Raw genomic sequence first — 25,679 nt, 5'->3', positions numbered from 1 at the left:
CTGAGTAGAAATATTGTTTAACTTGTCAATAGAACGCCTATCAATAGTCTCATCTCATTACATCTTGAAGGGCATACTCAAGAGATGACCAATAATTTTTAATTGCTGTTTGGATTAAGTAACTATTGCAAACTGAAGATTTGGGATATGACTGTCCCATGACTACAGCCCTCTCTCTTCTTTGCCACACAATTACAACCAGCTTTGTGTTGGACGCATCTCCCGTTTCTGTCCTTATTAACTCAATTACATCATCACCAACTGTAACCCTGGTGATGATGATGTTCGTCCATCGTGTTCAAAGAAGACCTTGACATCTAACAGGTTGTGAGCTGTCCACGGTGCGTCCGCAAATGGCTGGTAAGGCCAATACGGGCACGGAATGTTCTGCCACATGTCGGGCAGACATGTATGGGCACCACTGTTACAGAATTTGCAGCTCTGGCTTTACGGAGTGCACGCTTCTCTTGTGCTATGGTTATCCTTCTGGCTTCAGATGTCTGGCAGCCTTGGTGGATCAGTGTACGCCATGTCGATCGGTCTTGTGCCAGGGTTTCCCAGGAGGTGATGTCGATATCCAGGGACTTGAGAGAAGCTTTCAGCGTGTCTTTGTATCGCTTCTTTTGTCCCCCGTACGATCGCTTTCCTTGAGACAGCTCACCACAGAAGAGCTGTTTGGGGATGCGGTTGTCTGGCATCCTTACAACGTGGCCTGCCCAGCGTATCTGGGCTTTCATAAGCAGAGTATGAACCGACAGCAGGCCTGCTCTGGAGAGGACTTCTGTCTCTGGCACCTTATCCTGCCACCGGATCCTCAGAAGTCTGCGGAGGCAAGTCGTGTGGAAGTGATTCAGTTGCCTAGCGTGCCTCCTGTATACAGTGCAAGTCTCACTGGCATACATCAGGGTAGTTAGCACTACTGCTCTGTAGACTTTAAGCTTTGTAGCAAGGCTTATTCCACGGCGGTCCCACACGTTAGTCAGCAGTCCGCCGAATGCAGAACTTGCCTTGGCGATTCTGCAGTTGACCTCGATGTCAATTGTCACTGCACGGGAGAGGGTGCTGCCAAGGTATGCAAATTGGTCCACTGCTTGCAGCTTTTGTCCCTTCACTGTGATGGTGGGCTCTTGGTGTTGGGCTTTCGGAGCTGGCTGGTGCATCACTTCGGTTTTCTTTATGTTGATGAGGAGGCCGAAGTTGTCGCATGCTGCTGCGAATTTGTCCATGCTGGCTTGCATTTCTTGCTCTGATCCAGCATTCAGGGCACAGTCGTCAGCAAAAAGGAGGTCTCGTAACACAGTCTCCTTTATCTTGGTGACAGCCTGGAGTCTTCGCAGGTTGAACAGTTTCCCATCAGTCCTGTATCTCAGGCTGACTCCCAAGGAACTGTTCTGAAAGGCGTCTGACAGCATAGCTGAAAACATTATGCTGAACAGGGTTGGTGCCAGCACACACCCTTGCTTGACGCCGTTTGTGACGGGAAAGGCCTCTGAAGCTTCTCTGTCGTCCAGAACACGAGCCGTCATGCTGTCGTGGAACTGACGTACCATCAGGATGAATCTGTCAGGGCACCCAAACTTTGACATGATGCGCCACAGACCTTCACGACTGACATTGTCAAAAGCCTTGGTAAGATCCACGAAGATGGTGTACAGTTCACGATTCTGCTCTTGACACTTCTCTTGGAGCTGTCGGACTGCAAAGATCATGTCCACAGTGCCACGCTCTTTGCGGAAGCCGCACTGTGTCTCAGGTAGTAGACCCTGTTCCAGGTGGCCAATCAGGCGATTCAGCAACACTCGTGCAAGGATCTTACCTGCGCTAGAAAGCAGTGATATTCCTCTATGATTATCAAAGACTTTTCGATTTCCTTTCCTCTTGTAGAGGTGTACGATGGACGCGTCTTTCAATTCCTGAGGAATGGACCCTTGATTCCAGAAGGACTGGAACAGCTGAGTGAGTTTGTCGACAAGCACTGCACCACCATCCTTATAGACTTCTGCTGGGATCGCGTCAGATCCTGGAGCCTTGCCACTGGACAGCTGACTGATGGCCTGTAAGGTTTCAGTCTCTGATGGTGGAACGTCCAGGCTGTAGTTGATATCCGCCTGGGGCATTCTGTCAATCGCCTCGTTATTGATGGAAGATGGGCGGTTCAGCACGGATTGAAAATGCTCAGCCCAACGCTGTAGAATCAGAGTCTTCTCAGTAATGAGAGTTGCACCCATCTGAGTCCAGTAGAGGGGAGCTCCCTGAGGGCCGAGGTCCGTACAAGGATCTGAGGGCTTCGTAGAACCGTTTAGCATCGTTTCTATCAGCAAACTTCTGGATTTCATCTGCTTTGGCACTCAACCAGGAGTCCTGCATCTTACGAAGCTTGCTCTGTACGGTCCTGCGAGTGTTGTTAAAGGCATTTTTCTTAGCTGTTGACGACGGGTTGTTCTGATGAGCACGGTGAAGGCGGTGCTTTTCAGCAAGTAAGGCCTTGATCTCTTCATCGTTTTCATCAAACCAGTCCTCCTGTTTCCTGTGTGAGAGTCCAAGAACCTTTAGTGCAGAAAAGTGCACAATATTCCAGAAGCGTTCCCAGTCCTCAGCATTTTCCTCTAATTGCAGCTCTGAGAGTTGGTTGTCAAGATCTTCTGCCAGTGAAGCTGCTGTATTGGGGTTCCTCAGTTTACTGATGTTGATCTTTTTCATCACAGCTTTGTTTCCCTGCGGACGTCTCTTTGGCTTGATGTAAAGGCTTAATTTGGAGATGAGTCTATGATCAGTCCAACAGTCAGCACTCGGCATGGCCTTGGTCACCCTTACATCCTGTCTGTCTTTCCTCCGCACAATGACATAATCAATGAGATGCCAGTGTTTGGAGCGTGGGTGCATCCAGGACGTCTTTTTGCGAGTGGGCAGGCGGAAGATGGTATTGGTGATGATTAGATCATGAGCCGCACATGTCTTCAGTAGTAGTAGGCCATTGCTGTTGCATTTGCCGATTCCATTTTTTCCAGTGACGCCATCCCAGGCAGAGTGATCAGATCCTACTCTCGCGTTAAAATCGCCAAGTAGAATCAGCCTGTTGGTGCGCTTCACGGATGAAAGTAGGGCATCGAGATCTTCATAAAACTTGTCCTTTACTTCATCCAGATTCGTCATTGTGGGTGTGTAAGCGCTAATTAGTATAGCTTGCTTTCCTCTCGGTAGTGGAAGATGCAGTGTCATGAATCGATCGTTCACGCCCTTCGGAAGACTGGCAAGTTTGCGGACAAGATGATTCTTAACCGCAAAGCCAACTCCAGATTCACGACGTTCGTCACTGCTGCGTCCACACCAGAAGAATGTGTAACCACCTCCTATTCCTGTGAGCTGACCTTCGTTGGCTAGACGAGTTTCACACAGGGCCGCAATATCGATGTTAAATCTTGCGAGCTCTCTGGCGACCAGGGCTGTTCTTCTTTCTGGTCGATCTGCTGAGGGGTTGTCTTGAAGTGTGCGTACGTTCCATGTACCAATAGTGAGTGGTGTCATCTTATGTTTTATTATTTGAAGTTTTGTTGTTCGACCGCATAAGATGGGATCCCCTCCAGCCGCGGTAAGCTGGCCAGGGTTCTGTGAAGCAAACAATGTTTAGGGCACCTTTTCTAGCCCCTTCCTCTTACTACGGAGGTGAGCAGTGCGGTCCTAAAAAGGGCTGCTCAGTCACTCAGGTAGATGCCGAATCCAGCTGTTGCTTCAGTCAGCAAGAAGACGACCATTAGACCTGAGCCGCCTGTGTGCAGGTCCGCGGCTACAGCTCCCAGTGTATCCACACCTGCTGCTTTGTCGCTCACCCATCGCCACAGGACTTTGAAGTTTACGGGAGTTGGGGGGATGTCAAGACTTGCACGTGAATTGGATTAAAGTGAGGGAGAGGTGCGCATAGTCAGCCTCACTCTCTCTTCCCAGATTCCATCTTGCTCCAATGGCAGGACAAGAGTAACCCTGGTATCATGTTATGGAACAGCTGCTAAGTAAGGCCCACATATGCCAGAGTATATACAAAAGCACCAACTACTGTGCTGCCTTAAAAGGACCAACTACTGTGCTGGAAGGACCCTACACTGGTATGGAACACGGACTTCTTTATAAATATACAATCCTTCCACATGGACTCTGGGTAAAAAAAAATTACAAAAGAACACTTAGTCGTTGCATTTACTCTAATATTAATGTTAAACAGACCAATATAATCATTATACCATTGCTCTATGGCAGTCAGCAATAGATCATTGCAACAATGGGCTAGTGCATGAGATTAAACTGAAGCTATAGACACTTTAGTTTTGATGTCCAAGTTGACTGCTATAAAACCCAGTATTTTACATTTATTGCACCTTTTGGGATCTCACTTTACAAAGGCAGGCATCATTCTCCCCATTTTACATAAAGGGACAAAGACGTGCCCAAGGTTAGAGTTAATGGCAGAGCCAGGAACAGAACTCACATCTCCTAATTCCCAATCCCCTGCTCCAACCACTATACCATGTACTGACTCCTGGAGTGTGTGCACTGCCTTATTGTTTTGTAAACAAATAGCATTAAGAGTGACAGTAAATTATTTTTTTCCAATTCACTGCTCACATATTTTAGTGTTATCAATAACACAGGTAAGTCAGTCACTCTATAATGACAATCTCCCCTTTATTCTTTAGCATCTTGATTTAGTGCAGATATCTTGCTGCAACAAGAACCAGGCATTTGATACCCGAGAAAAAAAACGCACAGGAGGAGTTACGATATTAACTCTTGCTGGCTGGCTGCATCAGCAAGAACATTCAGTTATCACCTATTACTGCTACAGCAGAAACTAAATTGCTCCTGTTATATGCTAACTCAGCAACGGTGATCACCTTGTAAATACAGATTCTTATAATATCTAAGAGTCAGGAAAGGTGTGAATGGGAAGATAATCCCAATATGCAAGAATTACTCCAGGACATAGTTAATGCTGTAGGATGGAACGGAGATTGCATGAAACAGTCCTTCTGGCTGTTTCAGCTCTTAAGTATTGCAAAAGATTGTCCGCAGATTATCTCCAGTAGCAGGGACTGCAGTAATAGGGCAGGGATAATGGCCCAGCCACTGCCTCCTACCATCCCTCCTGGAGAATCAAGACACACTTCTCCATTAGCAGAGGCTGAAGCAGCACAACTTCCCAGTATCTGAGCCACCCAAGCCTATACTTAACAGATATGCTGTTGTCTTGTACCTGGACACTTACAGGAACACTCTTTGACACCTCCCACCAGCCCCAACACCAGATGTACAGGGGAAAAAGGAAAGAGTTGGTTAATGAGGGAGAATAGTGGCTGAGGAGAGTGTAAACAGTACTCTGGCTAGGAAAAAATTTTTAGTGGGTTGTGCTTATATACATATAATATACACACATTTTAACAATTATATAAAGGGCATAGGTTGTGGGGAAGAGACAATTTTCATGGTTTATACAATGTTCAAAGGTCTGGAGGAAAAATTTTAAATGCAAATAAGATGGCAGACTATATGCATGTGGATGGGTGGCAGGGTATGTAGAAGAGTGATCAACATCTTCTGAATTTTGAAATTTCAATTTTTAAAAATTACTATGAATATTCCTCTCCCCCCACCGCATCAGCTCTAGTAGACATATATAATGCAGAGCATACATTAAAACAAGAAACACACATAACTAACCTGAGTACCCATATTATTCTACTGTTGTTTTCGACTCTCCCATTTTTCCTCACCCCTTTGTTCATAACTATTATTGTATCATATCAATTTTAGACTATGTTCCTTAGGCCAGGGAGAAGGAAAAGAGGTCTTATATTTGTAAAGAGTCTAAACATTTTGGGGCACTGTGAAAGAGTTAATCATAATAATTAAGTATTCTGACACCCAACTCCAAATTGCACAAGTATTTGGTCTCATATTATTTAAAATATAACAAATATACAGTAGAGTAGCAAAAAAGGCAGTACATTTTATGCCATATTTCCAAGAGCAACAACAGTTGCCATTATGCTGCTGGAGAAGATGCAACGTTTGACTTCAATCCCATGCACACAGAACAACCTGTTAACTGCCATGCCTATACATGGTTTAAACAGTTTTTTCCCATGTAGACAGGCTGTTGCATCTCTCATGCAACTTTATCTTCTGATTTGTGCAGGGGACAACATAATCTTTACTGATGGAATTCTAAGATTTTGAGCCCATTTCTTATTAGTTGCATCACAATATAGTCACTGAAACAAATAATTTGTTTCAAAACCAACAGGTTTAGATTTAAAAATTTATGTTCCTGTTATTTTCCAAGACTTCATCATAGAGCCAGCTTTGACTAAATTCTTTAGAGTGTTCCATAGCTTCAAAAAGGCGTCTGTACTCTTCTGGGTACAAATTGCCTGTTATAATGTTTTCCGGTATTTCTAGCTCCCTTAACAGTTTACTCCCGCTGTCTGGACTCCATGAGCTGAAACACAAGACATTACAAAAAAAAAGTCATGTTTTAGCATTTCTTTCAGTTAAAAAGAAAACAACAGTAAGATGCAACTCTGGGCACAATTAATTCTCTCTCAATTTCAGGCTGTCAAGAATTCCCTCCTGTGACACCAATTGTTTTCTGTGAATGCTGACGACAGGGGCCTCTTTCCATTAGATTCATGAGTTTAATCACAAACTTTTCAGATGGTGAATTTTCCCCTCCATTCATTGTACAACTGAAATAATACAGAACCTAGGGCATGAATGGGTTTAGATTCCAAAGTCTGGGGACAATGAAAGCCATGTTTGTTATGAGGGTGAGACAGTCTGAAGGGTTTAATTACAACTCCCTTTTCCCCCACTACACGAGGTGGTCTGTTTTACTATACTCACGATCTCTCCCACTCATATTATGTCACTGCTATCAAATTTAGCCCTTGAATAGTTCCTACAGATATCTTGACTGCATTTATTTTCAAGGCAAGGAAAAAGTACATTTATTAATACACAGTAGTTGCAAATTACGAGACACAAGGCCAGCTACAGATTCTGGCATGAGCAGCTAGTGGAAAGTAAGTACGCTGTCAATTTGATAATCTACAAGGAAGGAATCTATGATACCCTTTTATGCCAGTCTTGCTGAATGAGTTATAGAACTTTATTAGCATATTGCCGGGGGAATTATCCACCCACCAGAAGATTGACTGCAAACCACTGGCAACAAATGAAAGAAAAACCAGTTTGTTTATTGGAATAGTTAACCAGAGGCTGGTCCTTCTGAGGGAGCATTCATTTCCCATGAATGGAAAGAGAACACTAATAACCACACCAAAGGGAGTAAATGGAGTAACAGTGGATAAGGAAGCTTGAATGTCTTACAGTGAGGGGCTAAAAAATATTGGTAGGCAAAACTGACAATTTAAAAGCTTAATTTATAAATTAGATAGTAGAAAACCACTTTAGGGCATCCAGTCTGACCCACTGCACTGTGCAATCTATTTTCAACAGTGTTTTATTTAGTCTACTTTTGATTCTGGTATTTTGTACATATTAAATTCAATTTCTACTCAGCTGTATGCTGCTTGTATATATAAATCAAATGGAATAGTGAGAGCAGCTATTCAAAGGAAGTTTCCTCTCAACTAAACCACACATGCATGTGATACGCCAATGTAATGCTGGCAGATTTCTTTTAAAAACAGTGTACACATGTGAATTACTTTTTAAAAAACATAACTTATTCAGATCAAAACCAATTTTCACCTAAGCACTGAAAGGCATATCTATAACCTAGGGACCTACCAAACTTCAAGTTTCCATCACCTCCTACTGAGGGCTTAGAGCTGTTACAACAACAAAAACACTACCAAATTTTGTGCAAAAAAAACCATCTTATCATAGAATATCAAGGTTGGAAGGGACCTCAGGAGGTAATCTAGTCCAACCTGCTGCTCAAAGGGGGACCAATCCCGAGACAGATTTTTACCCCGGTTCCCTAAACAGCCCCCTCAAGGACTGAACTCACAACCCTGGGTTTAGCAGGCCAATGCTCAAACCACTGAGCTATTCCTCCCCCTAGTCTGCCTGTGTTTAAAAACAGACATTTTTATTTATTCCCTGAGAACTGATTAACAAATGTCACCTGAAAAGGAGTTATAAGATTGAGCAACACTAATAGAGTTGTTGCTGTATGATCAGCCTAAAATTGGTGGTTATTTTGCTTGTCGCAGCTCAACAGTCTAACTTCTCTATGTTGCACTGTGAGTTTGATTGTTCTCGGTTTGTTAGCCTTCTGTGATTCAGTTTACGCTAGGTTCCCACTAACTAACAGAAATGCTATTAGAATTGGCATCCCTACTGCACTTTGCATAATGTAACTTGACACATTTTCCCATTAGGGCACTATACCATTAATGATTACTAGGGGTGTCGATTAATTGCAGTTAATTCACGCGATTAATTAAAAAAAATAATAGTGATTTAAAAATTTAATCACGATTAATCGCAGTTTTAATCGCAGTGTTAAACAACCAATTGAAATGTATTAAATATTTTGAATGTTTTTCTACATTTTCACATATAGTGTATTCTGTGCTGTAATTGAAATCAAAGTGTATATTATAAATATTTGCACTGTAAAAATGATAGAAGAAATAGTATTTTTCAATTCACTTAATTCAAATACTGTAGTGGTACCTCTTTGTTGTGAAAGTGAAACTTACAAATGTAGATTTTTGTTACATATGTGAACTCAAACAAAACAATGTAAAACTTCAGAGCCTACAAGTCCACTCAGTCCTATGTCTTGTTCAGCCAATCGCTAAGACAAACAAGTTTGTTTACATTTACAGGAGATAATGTTGCCCTCTTCTTATTTATATCACCACCAGAAAGCGAGAACAGGCATTTTCATGGCATTGCAAGGTATTTACGTGCCAGATATGCTAAACATTCATATTCCCCTTTATGCTTCAGCCACCATTCCAGAGGACACGCTTCCATGCTGATGACACTCATTAAAAAAATAATGCATTAATTAAATTTGTGACTAAACTTCTTGGAGGAGAATTGTATGTCTCCCGCTCTGTGTTTTACCCATAATCTGCCACATATTTCATGTTACAGTACTCTCAGATGATGACTCAGCACATGTTGTTCAATTTAAGAACACTTTCACTGCAGATTTGACAAAACAGAAAGCAGGTACCAAAGTGAGATTTCTAAACATAGCTACAGCACTCGACCCAAGGTTAAGAATCTGAACTCCCTTCCAAAATCTGAGAGGGACGAGGTGTGGAGCATGCTTTCAGAAGTCTTAAAAGAGCAACACTCCAATGCAGAAACTACAGAACCCAAACCACCAAAAAAGAAAATCAACATCTTGTTAACCTCTTGCTGGTGGCATCTGACTCAGATAATGAAAAAGAACACGCATCGGTCCGCACTGCTTTGGACTGTTATTGAGCAGAACCCATCATGAGCCTAGACGCATGTCCCCTGGAATGGTGGTTGAAGCAAGACGGGACATATGAATCTTTAGCACAGGTGTTCTCAAACTGGGGGTCGGGACCTCTCAGGGGGTCACAAGGTTATTACATTGAGGGGGTCACAAGCTGTCACCCTCTACCACAAACCCCGCTTTTCCTCCAGCATTTATAATGATATTAAATATATTAAAAAGTGTTTTCAATGTATAAGGGGGGGGTCACACACAGAGGTTTGCTGTGTGCAAGGGTCACCAGAACAAAAGTCTGAGAACCCCTGCTTTAGCGCATCTGGCATGTAAATATCTTGCAATGCCGGTTACAACAGTGCCATGCAAATGCCTGTTCTCACTTTCAGGTGACATTGTAAATAAGCGAGCAGCGTTATCTCCTACAAATGTAAACAAACTTGTTTGTCTGAGCAATTGGCTGAACAAGAAAAAGGACTGAGTGTACTTGCAGGCTCTAAAATTTTACATTGTTTTGTTTTTGAATGCAGTTTTTTTGTACATAATTCTATATTTGTAAGTTCAACTTTCATGATAAAGAGACTGCACTACAGTAATTGTATTAGGTGAATTGAAAAATATATTTTTTTTTTTACAGTGCAAATATTTGTAATAAAAAATAAATATAAAGTGAGCACGATACACTCTGTATTCGGTATTGTAATTGAAATCAGTATATTTGAAAATGCAGAAAACATTCCAAAGTATTTAAATAAATGGTATTCTATTATTGTTTAACAGTGCGATTAATCGCGATTAATTTTTTCAATCACTTGACAGCCCTAATGATGATTTTTTTTAACCATTATCAGTGATACAGTTTTTAATCTGTATGTAAAGGTGGGGCAGTCCCTGTCTGCCCCGTTGCAGCCCAGTGTTGCACTATGGGAGTGCCCACCTTCATTCACCTGCTTGACAGCAACAGATTCACTTTAAAAGCTAGGGGCACAGGGAAGCCAGCACAAATTAACAGAAGAGCATATCCTCTTTTAATAAGGCTCAGGACAGGAGCAATTCAAACAAACAGTTCGTAAGTCCTTCACCTCTGAATCCTGCTTCTGTTCCCACACAGACACTAACTGGACTAGTCTCCTAGAACCTGAGAGGAAAGAACCCACCACACCCTGCATGGCTTCCACTTCCCTCTCTCTGAACTCCCTCTTCCTGTTTATATAGCCCAGCCCTAGGGCAGGATATGGCCTCCTCAACTTTACCCCAGCTGTTGGCTTCAGCCTGTCGTTCAGGGACTAGTGCATGCCTGCACACCACAGTACAATATTTTTTGCTAATTACTTTTCTAAAGTATTTTAATGCAGCATTATGTAGACTGTCTTGTTGAAATTCAGATTTAGATACAAACCCAAAAATATAATGGCAAACCCAAATATTTTAAAGAGCATTTACAGAAACAAAGCCAGGTAAAGAAACTTGCTAATAAATTGACAGAGAACAAAATCTTTTAACATGCAAAAAGTTAGCACAATTTATAAAATGTAATAATTTCCAGACTACATTATCTCCCAATCTCTTTTAGAACGAACACACGAACGCCTCTTCTAAACTAGTTCCATTATATAGTTTCATGTGTTAAAAAATATTCAGCTACAGAGTTGTGGGTTGGTAATGCTGATTTTGATATGCAACTTAATATTCTTATGCATGTTTGCAAACTGAATTTGAGAATACATTTACGCAAGAAAAAGAAATACTGGCAAGTATGTCTGCATTTAAAAAATAAGTATTTACAGTATGCAATTACTTAGCCCTACAAACGGCAGAGTAATTTTTAATTTGTTGCCGAAATCCTCATTTCCAATCACAGAGTATTTTGAGCAAGTGTAAGCTTATTCTGCATGTATTTATATAGAATTAAAGGAATACTAAACTGTATTTAGACTGTAAAGAATAATCCTTCAAGAACAAAACACTACTGAATTGTCCTAAACCCTTCAGTCATTTGTCTAGTGAAAAACTGTAATATAACTTTTCCATATACTTACTTAAGTTTATCAATTAGTTTAGACTTGCGTTTAGTAAGACACTGTTTTACCATATGAATAAAAGTAGATGAATTTGTGGTTGTCATGCCACCTGTAAATAAATTCCTCCGTGGGGTCATTCGTACTAAACATAAGTGGTCGTTTGGCAGCAGCTGCAACAACAAAATAAGTTAATGAAAATAGGTCATAGCTAAGACTGCATTTCCTTGATACAAACATTGTATTTCTTTAAATCACAGGGAAAGACTTCTCAAAGTAAACCACTCTTTTAGTTAGCAGAAAAAGGCATAATGAGATCCAATGGTTGGCAGCCAAAGCTAGATAAATACAAACTAAAAATAATGTGCAGCTCTTTTTTTTAAACAGTGAAGGTAATTAACCATTTTTAAAACAGTGAAGGTAATTAACCACTGATGGTGGATTTTACATCACTTTAAGTCTCTAAATCAAGACTGGCTATTTTTCTAAAAGATATGCTATAGCTCAAACATAAGTTATAGGCTTGATGAGGAAATTTTCAGATGACGTTATTTTGGCCTGTGTTATGCAAGAGGTTACATTAAATTATCATAATGGTCCTTTCTAGCCTTGAAAAAATTGAATCTAACTCATATTAATTATCTGTCTTTTGGACAAATATGGAATACTGTGGTGTAACATTTGTTAAGACTGTCCTCCGATCTGAGACGTGAATGAAGAACTTCTTTTTATCCTTAAAAGATAAAGATTGTTTCTGCCAGTACAAAACTGATATATGACCCAATAGATCTCTTTCATCTCTAATTCCCCAGACTCTATGAAGTGGTCTTAATGTATCTTATACAATTGATTTGGTGTGAAGCCATCACCTGAAGTGTCACCTCACATGACCTATATGCTGTAATTATGGTGACATCTGATGAGTCTATAAAGCTGTCAAATATGATATCATCAAAAAATTCAAAGTAACATTCAGTATTACCAAAAACTGAGACTTTTATGGGGTTTTACTGCTAAAGTCTTAGATTAAAAAGAGACAGAATTGGGTAATGTAATATACTGCTGAGTTTTAATACCAAAGTTCTATAAAAATTGATAGAAATGCCTTCATTTTTTTTAAACTTCAGGATTTTGTTTCAATTTAAACATTGTCCCTGGCAATTTAAACTAGTATATCTATAGGCCAAATTTTGCATCATTGTGCTAGCATGAGAACATGAATTTGCAACTAAATAGTCTATTTTCACCATCCAACCTGAGTGAAATACAAATATTACACAAAACATTAGAAGCAAAAGTGGATTTTGATTTTTTTTCAATTCTGTTTTGCTAATCTAAAGAGTTATTACTAGCAGATAACAAAACATATTTTTTGAAAGAGATGATCCTTAACCCAATTGTCCCTTCAAAAACTCCCTTCTTTTCCCCTTTATTCTGTCTTCTGAGTTTCTGTGACCTTGGTTAATAAAAAGATACTAGTTGGGTTCAGTCTGACTTTTGTTTATAAATCACAAATCCACTTCCTACTTCTTATGCATGGAGCACATTGTGTCTGAATTTCCTATAATGAAAGGGAATATTTAAATAAAAAAAATTTCAATTAAATAAAGGGAATTTATGAATTTTCTTAGCAAAATTTGTAATGCAATTAAAACCCCCAAAATCTAAACTTTGAGACTAAACTATTTGACATCTCTAAAGAAAGAGACCATATGTGTTGATCTTACCATGCTCTTTGGTATTGCAAGTCCCCTGGTTTTTGAATTAGTCAAAAACGAAGACCAAGGTTCCTGGGAGGAAAAAAAAAGTTAAAAAGTTTAAAATATTTTGTCATGGCTTCATAATTTTTTTTAAGTCTTTTGCCAAATATTACACAAAAACGTACTTGTTTCTAAAACTTGATCTAAAATGGGCTGAATATATTGAAAATAAAAGCATGAATTAAAGTCTTTTAAAAGAGTACAATGGCCCAGATTCAGGAAGTTACTTAAGCATGTATCTAACCTGAAGCAGGTGAGTAGCCATATTTACTTCAGTGGAACTACCTGAGTGCTTAAAGTTAGGCACCTATTTAAGTAACCTTCCTGAATTGGGCCAAAAGCTGCAAAACTGTGAACAAAAGAATTATTTCTCCAGAAAATAGCTCCAGATTTCCAAGTTCTTCCCACCTTTTGAAATATGGTCTTTTACAGCAAAAATTATACATGAATGTTTGTATTGGCTTAATTTCTAAAAGAAACCCCAGCATGAATCCCTTGTATGTCCAGCAACTGCCAATTCATATATGCTATAGTTCTGTCTACAGCTGCCTTCTGCTTGTTCATCCTGGATTGGGTCCTTCATGCCCACTCATCTTACACTCTCTTGTGCATAGTGCCTGATGCACCTCTCTGCCAATGGGTTCTAAGTACTTATCTGGCCCCTATCACTATTGTATCTGAGCATCTCCCAAACATAGGAGTCATAGCCTGTGAGGTAGATCAGAAATATTTCCATTTTACAGATAGGAAGTGAAGCACAAAGATTTGAGTGACCTTGAACAAGTTCACAACCTGTATCAGAGGCAGGAACTGAACCCAGATCTCCTAGGTCCCGATGCAAAGCTCCAACCATAAGATCATCCCTCCTCCCAGATGCCTGAATCCCCTTTTCTACCCCTCCATCCTCCAGTCAAAGCGCAAGCCAGAGTCAAATGCATTACGGTACCATGCCTTGGCTACAAGTGGGAAACAGACTTGCTGTTTTCAAAGGCATATGGGTTAGCTGGTGCCAGTCTTTTAGGGGTGAGGAGAGTGGAACAGAACAGGAAGAATCAGTGTGCGTCAGGGGGTTGAGTCAACAGGAGCTGGAACACACTTCAATCAGCCCACAAAGTAGGAGCGTTATTTCTATTCACTTCATGCCAACCTAAACCTTTCAATAAATACTGAAAAAAGCATTCAGACAATCTCTAAAAGCCTGAAACACAAAATTGCTTCTGTCAAGAAATTCAAAGTGCCCCGGGAACTTTAAATAAATAAGCCTAGTAGCACTTTTAAAATATCCCATTTTAAAGCTGCATTTGTTGGGGAGGGGGGAGGTTTGTTTTTTTTAAGCAACCTGTCCATAGTTTAACACTGCCGAGTTTCTTGTTTTTAATTTAGAAGAGAGATCTTCCAAATTTAAAAACCCTAATTTTAGACCTAAACTAAAAATAATTGTTAACATTTCAATCACACTTGAGTAAAAAAAAATAAAAAAATAAAAAAATTCTGAGGTAACAGAGTGAACGAGTACATTTTATGTCACAAATTCTGAAGACAGAAAGTTCAAAAGAAAATGTTGATAGATCATTAACTATAATGATACCCTTATAAAAGCATTTTCAACACAGAAAACTAAAAATATGTAGTGTTTTAGAAAATTTAATTTCTTACTATAAAAAGCATTTAGCTCAGTAATCATCATAGACAGTACAAAATACTCACCATGTGGAGAAGCTGAATTTCACAGGCAGTTTGCCATAGTACACTTAATGCTTGATAACTCCTTAGTTCACCAGGTTTTGCAGTCAATACCTGGCAGAAAAACAAAGATGAAAAATAAGATTATTTCTGTATCCATTCACTCAAATCCTTATAAATGTGATTTGAAAGGTTAGACTTAAGTTCTCAAGAGCCAGCAAATTCAAAGTTAAGATTAAAATTTCAAGCCCCACTCACTTAAGCTCCACTCCAAGCTCAATCTTAGACCTCATACAATATGCACCACACATTATTTTAGGCCTCCCTGTCAGACGAACACATTAGAAACACAGATTCCACCATAAGACCACTTCATTTTGTACAATATTTTAATATTTAAAATTACCTACTTATCACATCTATATTAACCTCTTTACTAAGACAGCGAAAAAAGTCTTATGAAAGGACAAGAAAATACTCACTCATTCACTCTACCTCTACAAGAATCAAAGCATTACCCAAATTTGGGATATGTTACTGTTATTGCATAGATTTCATTTTTACATTAAAGCTAGTACCGTTCTCAAGAAAGAGGATCACGGAGCCAATTTGTTAAAACAGCTCCAGATGATGGATTGTATAAATGTCAAAAAGGTTTTCTAAGGCACCTTCATAAGAAGCCTGGCAATTCAATTCAATATTACATGCCAAACAACTTCCAGAAAGGAAAGAAACGCCAACATTTCATTTATTCCTGAACTGAGCAAAGACAGAAGTGCATGCATCTATTATAGAGCGATTTCATTTTTAAGTATAGGTATAAAATGATTTGACGCAATGATCAACTGAAAAAAAGGAGCTAGATGTGCCCCTACCTAGGGAAGTGGATTCCAACAGTATTTATCCAAGACAGGCATTCAGCTCATATCAGGGTGAGGGGGAATATTTTGGGGGGAGAGGGTTACAGAAATTGCATGAAGAGAGTGGTAAAATTAGTGTAAGGAAGTAACACCGTAGTGGTGACATTAAAAGAAATGGGCTGCCCTTTTTGCCAATTATTTTATCATTAAAGAAAATCACTGCTGAACTGCAAATTTAGCGGTATTTGAACCCCTTATTGTACAAATGAATACAAATTAAGTATTTAGAAATATATGAGATAAACATAGGTACACTTAGAAATCCTAATATTTACAGAAATACCTTATATAAATATCAAGATTTAGTGGGTTTTGTTTGTAAAAAAAGATATGAAAATCACAGGTGCAGGTCTCCCAGTGGAACATGGTCCCCACTGAAAGAATATATATTACTTTCACTCAGATGCTCCCTGGAAGAGCACAAGCAGTGGTGCCAATTCAGATATTTCTTGGAGGGAAGGCAAATTCTGGTGTTCCCCCATCTTAACAGGGACACGTTCCAGCCCTTGCCTGTGTCACCCCCGCTTCAAGGATGCTGAGTCTCCCTCAAACAGGGACTCCTCTCGTACCCCAAAGCGCATCAGCTGGTGCCACCAGTAGTTGAATTCTTGGTGGACTCCCCTGTACACTACCGTACAGGAACAGACTCCCTGTGTGCCAGGGGTTGCAACACCATTTTGCTGGGCCACACCTCTGTTTGTACAGAGGGGCAGCCGGTCAAATTTCAGCGGCAATGCAACCATGCAGCCAGAGCAATGCTCCAGGTCACTCTGGCAACAGCCATACTGATTTAGTACAGGACCACTGCTTAAAATAGGAGTTCTCAAACTGGGGGTTGGGACCCCTCGGAGTCACAAGGTTATTACATGTGGGGGATCACGAGCTGTCAGCCTCCACCCGAAACCCTACTTTCTCTCCAGCATTTACAACGGGTGTTAAATATGTAAAGAAGTGTTTTTAATTTAGAAGGAGGGGTGCACACAGAAGCTTGCTGTGTGAAAGGGGTCACCAGTACAAAAGTTTGAGAACCGCTGACTTAAAAGGTGTTGGGCCACACTCCCCAGTTCTCGCCCTGTGACTTATAGAACTTTGGGCAATTGCTAAGACTTTGGCAAGAGGGGGCTTCACTAGATCCCTCTCTTCCAGCACGCAGGGTGGCAGGCGAAGTAAAATGATGCCAGGCTGGATGTGGCCCCAGAGCCACCAATTGCCCATCCCTTTCTTTTGTTCTGGTGGTCAACCCCACCCCCCCAGTAGTTTTCAAAGTAGACTGTTAAGATAAGCGTGTTCATTTGTGCAAAGCCAATCTAAATACTAGACACCAGGGGAGGGGGCTGCATCAACAGAGGTGATCCTAAAGGGAGTCACAGCATGAAAATGTCTGGAAACTACTGTTATTGCATTAAAAATATACAACAGAAGTGTTGGTTTTCCATCAGGCACTAGGATGTCTTCAATATATCTACTTCTACTGACTGTCCCTCACATGAAGAGCACTCTAATTTGTAACACATTTCCCTTAAAACAAACTGTTATTACAGACAAACATTCCTCCAGGAGGAGCAAGCAGCAGAGAGACCGTCTCTCTCCCATTTGTTAGAAAAATATCCTTAAGTAAAAAGGAAGAATATTTTTAAAGCAACACATGGACAAAATGACTCTAAACAGAATGTTCTAGAGTTTTCAATGAAGCATCAGCTTCTCTTTATTAATCAGTGATATCTCTTGTACTTAAACATACCTTGTACTCTTTTTCACTAACAAACATGTTCAGTTCTATTCTTCCATATCTGTATATGGAACTGCGTTCATACATGACAAAGATAAACTTCCAAAGAGTGTTTCTTTCCTTTTTTTGGGGAAGGAATCCAATAATTTTTACAGGAACATCTGTTTTGAAAATGAGCAAAGGTATCTTTGAATTTTCAAATATGTACTGCACAACCTCAACAACACTAAAGTGTAAGTTACAAACACGAGAGCAAGCATTATTTTAACCTGAATGTATTTACAGATTTTGTCGTTGCTCAGGTATGACTTACAGTATGGCCCACCACTGAATGCAGTTTGTGTCTGTCTGAAGCTTCATTAAAGAGGTGCAAACAATTGAAACTACATAACCCACCATACACACAGTTTTACCTCTTACTAAAATGCTAGACTACTTAAGTAAAATTGAGGATTACCTACTGGGCATGTAGTATCTATGAGTCATATCTCTGTATTAAAGAAGATAGATATATTACTCCAATCCGCTTTATACAAAATTAAGCAAGGCCCTCAAGCACCTGCCAAACTGCCTCTGAGGCCTCAATTACGTACCCCCAACAATAGGTTGATTTTCAATTTACCTGCTGTCCAAGGAACTGCCAAGATGCCCAAATTTTCAAAAAGTTTCTCAGAGTACATAGCAGGTGGTTTCATAGATCCACAGCCCAAAGGGTCCAATCTGAAGAAGTCACAATAAACAACTTCTAATTGTCCACGTAGGCTGTTCTCCAGAGACTGAAAGAAATGGTGAAGTTAATTTTTAAGTTTTCAATATCAATAATTTGGACACATCCTATGTATTTTTCCATCCAAAAACAAAGAACCGCAATGAATTATCTTTAAAATAAACAGATTCTGTAAATACTAGTTAAAAATAACAAACATTGCTCACAGAGCTAGCTACTGAAATGTTGCATATAATCCAGCTACTTTTATGACGCAAGGCAGATGTATTTTTTACATATTTAGCATTTGCTCAACTGGAACTTTAGAATGCATATTAAACTTGTAAAAAGAACAGGAGTACTTGTGGCACCTTAGAGACTAACAAATTTTTATTTGAGCATAAGTTTTCATGGGCTACAGCCCACTTCATTGGATGCATGTAGTGGAAAATACAGTAGGAAGACATATATACATATACATATATATATATATATATATATATACATATATATATATATATATATATATATACACACATATACATATATACACACACAGAGAACATGAAACAATGGGTGTTACCATACACACTATAAGGAGAGTGATCAGTTAAGGTGAGCTATTATCAGCAGGAGAGAAAAAGAACTGTTTGTAGTGATAATGAAAATGGCCCATTTCCATCAATTGGCAAGGAGATGTGAGGAACTGTAAGGGCGTGGGGGGGGGAATAAGCATGGGGAAATAGTTTTACTTTGTGTAATGGCCCACTGTTAGTCTCTAAGGTGCCACAAGTACTCCTGTTCTTTTTGCGGATACAGACTAACATGGCTGCTACTCTGAAACCTATTAAACGTGTGTAACTTCTGGTAAGTTTTTAAAAATATTTGATTAGCCATATTCATCTGAAGATCCCACAGAAATCTGTAATTGTAAATTAAGTCTCTTAACACCTAGATGAAAAACAACAACTAAAAATGAATATACACAAAGAAGTTACGTAAGTTGCTCATGCTCATGCCAAGTTGATAGCAGAGCTGGAAACAAGCAGGAATCTTGGCTCCCAAATCTAGTCTCTCCGAAACAGCAAAAAAAAAAAAAAAGCTCTAAATCGGTAGACCTCCAGATCCATGCAAAGCCCCAGTAAAATCATGGGCCCAAGAGTCTACATGCCTGGAGTCAACTGCAGGATCCAGGACAAAAGTTTAATCAGGTAAAATAATCACTGAAAGTAGCCAAAAAACTCTGTAGAAGCTTCTGAATGCCACGTGAAAACATCTTGCTTAAAAACACAGTCAAGATCATTTAGGTGACTATTAGCCACAAATCTATGTACATCCCTGTTTAGAGAGACCTCAACTTGATATCCTGCACAAACAGGAGAAACTGACTGGCTATATACGAGAAACAGTGAAAGCCAAAGTGTTGTCAAATGTGCAAAGTAAACAAATTTTAAAAAGAAAAATATTTTTTCCTACCATCTTTAAACTTATATTTATCTTAGGTGTTAATTGTAACAGGTAAAACAATTCAAACAGATGGGTGATTTTAACTTAATTTCTCATTTTCCTATCTCACTGCAAATTTCAGATACCCTTACAAAAAAACCATACCTGTAAATCTGGAAGGAAAGCTCTGTCACTCTCCAGAGCTACCACTCGGGCACCTGCATTGAGTAGCGTCCGGGTCAAGACTCCAGGACCTGGAAAAATCATCATTGTTTAGCCCTGTCATTTAAAACTGACTCCCAAAGGACATAACTGACACACACGCCTTTCAAGAAGGAGAAAAATAAGTTTACCTAAATATTGGGGGGGAAGGGAGGAAGAAGGTTAGATAAAGAATTATGCCCTAAGTCTGCAACATGTGAGTAAAGTTAAGCATGTGTGCAAATTTTTGCAGCATAAGACCTTTAGACAGTAGTCAGACATGATCTCCCTAATTTCTCGAGATCCTACAATTTTTTCTTCAAGCTGACAGTCTAAATGGACCTTCAGTCTTGATCTGCGTTACTACTGTTTAGCAGCTGAGAACTTTGTGGTTGCAATGTAAAGAAAAAGGCAGTGTGGATACAGAGACCATATTTGCTGGATTTGTGATAAGACAAAGTTTTTGAAATAAAAGGTGTTTAGTTCAGTCAAAAATGTTTCTATGAGGAAACTTAGCGTAGGCCTGGAGTGGAGAACCGCAGCTGAGCTGCGATCGGCAGAACCGGCGGACATGGCAGGTAAACAAACCGGCCCGGCCCACCAGAGGGCTTACCCTGGTGAGCTGCGTGCCAAAAGTTGCTGATCCCTGGCTTACAGGCAACATAATATACAATACCAAAATAATAACTGAATCAAAATTAATTGTATTTAACAACTGTTTATGCACATTCGAAATACTTTTTCTTTTATTAAATGGACTGGTGAGGGAAAATAACTAATGAAGCAACAGCAATCCCTAACTTTTCTACATTTTCCCCCATGTGGTAATGCCATCAACCCTACACTTTAGATACTCTGTTCTGAGTTCGGGTTGAAATATTTAGAAATGTGCAGAACAGGGAAAGGTAATGCCACCAGGGGCCGTGGTGAAGCAGAGAAAGAGGGGCCAAACACCCCGTTGGCACCATTCCCAGTTCGCCGCAGCCGTCCAGAGTCCAATGTCCGAGCTAGGAGAGTCCCGTCTGGAGTCGCCAGAAACTGTTACCGAAATATCGGGTCTGCCTAGCTGAGAGCCAATAACAGCCTGACAGGGATAAGGAAAAATGCTTTATTCTACAGAAGAAAGAAGAGCTCTGTAATAGATACAGAAGACTCTGCCTGACACAAGTTTTACAAATCTTTTATACACATTTAGACAAAGACATGCCGTGTTAACACTTGATTGGTAGTTACCGGACCCCGTGAAACCGTTATCTGGTCAGGGAAAACTGGCTTGGAGCAAGATTTAGCTGCTTTGTGGCAGAAAAGAAAAGCTAGTTGAAAAGTTCAGGGTACTGTGTACATGAGGTTTTTGGAGGCTTCTGCCTCCACCTATTGTCCGTTTGCAAAACTATTAAAAACGCGGGGGAGGGGGGCACCAAATAGCTTTCACAATGGTAAAGCTCCCTTTCACATCAGTGGGGCAGCATTAGGCACTAACTTATTTCCATAAGGGCTCTAGATAGACAGAACAGGCAGGACCTGATTTTAATATCACATGCAAAGAACAACCATTAGGACACAGCACCCCACTATTGCACTGCAGTGTCAGCACCAAATATGAGCCCATATCATGGTGTAGAGCTTGAAGGTGTAAGTCATAACCTTCCAGCAACGATGCAAGATATTGTTGTGTTACTGAAACTGAACTTCTAGCATTAAAACTACAGTACTACTACTAATGAAGTCTGATAATTGCTTTATACTCACCATCCCGCTTCAAATACTAGAGCTTAAAGCCAATTTTGCAGAGACATGCAGTAAGATTTAAGTTCTATGCACTGACTTGTCAGGCTGTGCAGATTGCCACCCTAGCCCCAGAATATTAGACCAATACTGAAGACACTGGACAAGACCCACCACTTCACTCTTTATTCCCAGCATTATGTTTTATATCGTTTTGATTAGGTCCTTCCAAAAATATTAAGTTAATATTTACGTGTGAACATTTACAAGGTTTCCCTTCATCTAATCCCCCGTGACCATGAGCCACCAAGTCCAACAATCCCCTTAACACAGCGGCTCCTACCCAGCCCCAGATGCGGTCAGGGCCCTAACAATAAAAGAGCTGGAGCGCAGTTGCCCCGTTCCCAGACTAACCCCTTGGCTTTCCCCGCCAGGCTGGGGCCCTGTCTCGCGGTGGCTCCTCCAGGGCTGACGAGGCCCAGCCGACACGTTTTAAAGGTTCAAACCCAGCCTGCCGCAGACGCTGACAGGTTTTTAAGCAGCACTTAGACAAGCTGCGTTTCCCAGCCCCTCCCGCTGGGACGGCAGGGTCCAGCCGCCCCAGCCCCGGCGCATGAGGGCGAGGTCTGCCGCGGCGCAGCGTGTCCGGCGCGGTGAGGAGCAAGACGGGCAGGGCCGCGGGGCCCGGCCGGGCGCTTACCCGGCTCGCACTCCAGGACGACGGGCTCGGGGCCACGGGCCGGGCCACACTCCAGGCTCGCGCGCACGGCGCGGGCCAGGTCGGGGCAGGCGATGAACCTGCGCAGCGGCGGGGAGGGCCGCGCCCTCTCCAGGACCAGCCGCGCCGCCGCGGCCGCCTCCGGGAGCCGCAGCTGGAGCCGGGAGTCCGGGTGCTGCCGCGGCTCCTGGCCCAGGCCGCGCCGGGGAGCTCGGCAGCCGGGGAGGCCGCACAGGAAGGGCCTGAGCGCGGCGGCCGCGGCCCCCAGAGCCGCCAGCGCCGAGCGCCGCCCGGTGGGCCCCGGGGACGGCAACGCGCCCAGCATCTCCTCGCACCGAGTCTGAGCCGCACCCCCACGTGGGTGACCTTCCCGGCCAGTAAACACCGGGCAGGGCGCAAGCGCTACGGGTACGTCACTTCCGCTTCCGCCGGTAGGCGGCCGTACACGGTTCTAGTCTCTCTAGCGTCCCCGCTCTATGGTTTTGGGCCGTCAAGTCTCCTCCTCTCTATGGTACCAGCCCTGCGTCGCCGGGAGGCTGCGGTAGAGCCCGCGGAGGTCAGGTCGTGCCCGCCAGGGACCCAGCGCCGGCCATGCCCGCCCGGAGCCCTGCGGGGGCAGCCGGGCACCCAGGTAGGAGATGGAGGCTCCTCTGCCTGCCCTCCCCCTCCCCCTCCCGCTGCCCGCGCGGAGCCGGGTCCGTCGCTGCGGGACCCCCGGGCGCGGGGGGGGGGGGTGACCCGGGAACGAGCGGAGGCGAAGGAAGTGGGGTGCGGCTGCGGGGCCCGGGTGGCCGCGGCTCTGCGGGGGCGGGGAGATGCGGGGCCGGGGAGGGGGAGGGTCGATGCGGAGGCGACGTGGAGCCGGGCGGAGGCTCTCGCACCGGGGGTGGCCCCGAGGTGCCGCCTCTCCCCGCGCGCAGCCCGCGGCCGGTGCCGTCCGCCCGCCTCTGGGGCGGGTGTAAACGCCCCGCGGAGCGCCGGGCCGGGGGCCGGGCCGAGGACCCCGGCGGCGGCTGCTTGGATGGGAGCGAGCGGGGCAGCTGCGCTGCTCTGGGCAGTGGCGCCCGGCGCGCAGGCGGGAGTCCCTAGGCTGGTTAACAGTCGATGCTAGAAATTCACCTCATGTCTGATTTTCATGTATTTATTTCTTGGTGTTTGGGTAGGAAGCCACGTAACTGACAGAGCAATGGGAGAGACAGTCATACACGTATTAATGTGATCTTACTGCAGCACAGTGTGAGTAATGAAATACCAGTGGTTACTCAACCTCCTAAACCAAGATATTAATTATATATTGCTTCCCTCATAATTTAGGAGTTCTGCTGGAGGTCAGCGGATGAAGCTGAAGATTAAATCGGAAGGCTTATTTTAGCAGGTATTTGATTAATTTGAAGTGATGCGCTCTACCTCCAGGTCTCCGGAGTCGTAGGTGAATGGGCTTCTGGTACTTGTGAATAGGTCCAGTGCCTGCCTCTGCTTCTGTGCCTAACAGAATGAACTTGACATGATACTTGTCACTTACACTACTGCCCTGTCCACCAGGTTTTGACTAGCAACTGTGAAACTTCACATAATGGTCATTTTCACTGGGCTGTTGCTGTGGAAAAGCTCTAAGCAGCAGCACTGACAATGGAGATAGCTATCTGCATACTCAGATACCTTCCAGTCGTGAATGACAACTATAAGGCCTAGCAAATGTTTTTTTTAAATGAGCTTCCTTTCTGGAGAAACTGATGGCATAAACTTTTCCTCACCAACCCCTTGCCAGGGAAAGTATCTTATTTGTCACTGGTGAGTACATTTTTCAAGCCCCAGAAACAAAATACTACATTTTGGGGTTTGTGCCAGTGCTTTTGACTTTTGGAATTCCTTGACTCTTTGGCATCTCCAACCAAATAGTTGATTTAGGCTTTGATTCTGCAACTGCATTTGAGTACTATGTTAATCTTCACTGACTCTTAGGAGAAAAAATCTGTTCAGCTGAGCACTGTTTAAATTCTCAATCTATTTTTGAATGAGGCTTTTATGTTTTTAATTGAGTGATTAGTAAGAGATTTACTGATCATAGAGAGTTCTGTTTTCTTAGAGAAAGTGTTCACTGCTGTCTGCAAATATAGTTTTACTGTGCAATTTTGTATCCTTTGTTTTTAAATTATACTGAGATGTTTTACAAACGCTTCTTTCCAAATGTAGTGTTTAGTAAAGACATAGTAGTCCAATAGATGTCAATGGGGTTACTCAGAGAAGTTGGGACTTATTCCAGGGACTATTTGTATGATCAAGCCCCAAGTTTATTTTTCTGTCCTTCATAGAGAAGACACTACAGTTTTCTTCACATCAGGATTTATTTGAGTATAGGCCTTTCCTTCACTAAGGCTTGTGGTTGACGTTAAGGTAAATGGTGCTTCCTTTTAACAGGGGAATTCTATTGTTATTCTATTCTCTTTTTATGGTATAGAAATAAGTCTTTTACATCAATAATTCTATAGACTTCTCTGTTCTGACATTATGATATAATACCATTGGTTTTATGATAAGATTTCTCATACTTCTCATCTTTCTGTTCTTCTGTGTATTTTGGGAACTGGGAATAGACTCCTATATACCACAGCTAGAGGTCAAAGAGGTTTTTCCTATATTAAACCATGTCGTTATTGGGAACATATGCATTTTTGCTCGAAATAGATAGAATAAACAATATTTGTTTATGGTTAGAACTTACTGTCATTAACTACCCAAATGTATGTTGTTTTAAATACTGTATATTTACTGAATTTTGTTGCAGAATGAGATACCAGATAACTGCATATTGAATCTTTCAGGGCTAAAGAAAACTTGCTGTCCTTACAATACCTTTGAGAAACTATTGAAGTTTTAGGAAAATGGTAAGTGCTGTAATTTTCTGATCTAGAAAATGACTCAAAAAGATGTATAGAAAATTAACATGACTGTATGATATACACTTTCTAATTTGTGAAGACTTACTCCTCCACCAGGTAAAAAGATTCAAATATCTGTGTACAGTGGTAGCCAGATTATTGTTTCAACAAACTAAGCAGGCTAATGTACTCAGCAGGGGTGCTTCTTGTTAGCCACTCTGAAATCGTTGGTTTCCTTTCATGATTGAGTATTATAAAAATTTGGCTGGACAAGTTAACTATTTGATTTAGTTTTCTTGCTTCAAACAGAGATTAGAATCTGGTCAATATTTTCTCAGGTCATTGTCGGTAAAGAAGTAGAATGTCATTTGCAGGTGTTGTCATAATAGTTGGCAGGTGCCCCATAAAGAAATGGAAAATATGTTGTTCAACAGATTTTT

At 41.7% G+C, this 25,679-nt stretch overlaps 3 protein-coding genes across 11 annotated transcripts in view; 1 reads left to right on the top strand and 2 right to left on the bottom strand.

The window, feature by feature from the left end:
* Positions 1 to 671: 671 nt before the first annotated feature.
* Positions 672 to 3,643, bottom strand: LOC120401127 (the record flags this gene model as incomplete). The annotated part of the gene is made up of 2 exons (XM_039530797.1): positions 2,425 to 3,643; positions 672 to 1,880 (listed from the first exon to the last, which is right to left on the bottom strand). Coding segments are annotated over exons 1-2 (2,310 nt in total), but the record flags the coding sequence as incomplete, so codon positions are not given.
* Positions 3,644 to 3,785: 142 nt separating this feature from the next.
* TFB2M (transcription factor B2, mitochondrial) lies at positions 3,786 to 22,855 on the bottom strand. 2 transcript variants are annotated; one of them, XM_039529139.1, is made up of 8 exons: positions 22,343 to 22,855; positions 19,882 to 19,970; positions 18,187 to 18,340; positions 17,577 to 17,725; positions 14,940 to 15,029; positions 13,200 to 13,262; positions 11,494 to 11,645; positions 3,786 to 6,490 (listed from the first exon to the last, which is right to left on the bottom strand). In XM_039529139.1, exons 1-8 carry the CDS (start codon positions 22,683 to 22,685, stop codon positions 6,304 to 6,306), a joined length of 1,227 nt encoding a protein of 408 aa, XP_039385073.1. In that variant the 5' UTR covers positions 22,686 to 22,855; the 3' UTR covers positions 3,786 to 6,303. The 2 variants fall into 2 exon arrangements, with proteins under 2 accessions (XP_039385073.1, XP_039385074.1); XM_039529140.1 differs by lacking the exon at positions 22,343 to 22,855 and adding an exon at positions 22,057 to 22,106.
* Positions 22,778 to 25,679, top strand: part of CNST (consortin, connexin sorting protein) — a 99,701-nt gene continuing 96,799 nt past the window's right edge. The window contains exons 1-4 of one of the 8 annotated variants that reach the window (XM_039529128.1): positions 22,778 to 22,991; positions 23,524 to 23,594; positions 23,675 to 23,735; positions 25,183 to 25,245. The gene's annotated coding sequence lies outside the window, so the exon portion shown is untranslated. Of the gene's footprint in view, positions 22,992 to 23,381; positions 23,597 to 23,674; positions 23,736 to 24,735; positions 24,755 to 25,145; positions 25,246 to 25,679 lie in introns of those variants that run through there. The other 7 variants (XM_039529130.1, XM_039529129.1, XM_039529133.1 and 4 more) reach the window with 7 other exon arrangements.

The sequence above is a fragment of the Mauremys reevesii genome, linkage group 3 (assembly GCF_016161935.1).
Source record: "Mauremys reevesii isolate NIE-2019 linkage group 3, ASM1616193v1, whole genome shotgun sequence".
NCBI classification, from domain to species: Eukaryota; Metazoa; Chordata; order Testudines; family Geoemydidae; genus Mauremys; species Mauremys reevesii.
The sequence above is the reverse complement of the archived record's forward strand: the minus strand, read 5'-3'. Positions and strand labels throughout refer to the sequence as shown.

What these genes read in the sequence shown, in the direction of transcription:
- TFB2M (XM_039529139.1), bottom strand. Translation starts at nt 22,685, where the DNA reads ATGCTGGGCGCGTTGCCGTCCCCGGGGCCCACCGGGCGGCGCTCGGCG. An exon ending in GGCAGTTCCTTGGACAGCAG is followed by an intron (nt 17,726 to 18,186) that starts GTAAATTGAAAA and finishes TTTTCAAAACAG; the next exon opens with ATGTTCCTGTAAAAATTATT. An exon ending in AAATTCAGCTTCTCCACATG is followed by an intron (nt 13,263 to 14,939) that starts GTGAGTATTTTG and finishes TTTTCCTCCCAG; the next exon opens with GAACCTTGGTCTTCGTTTTT.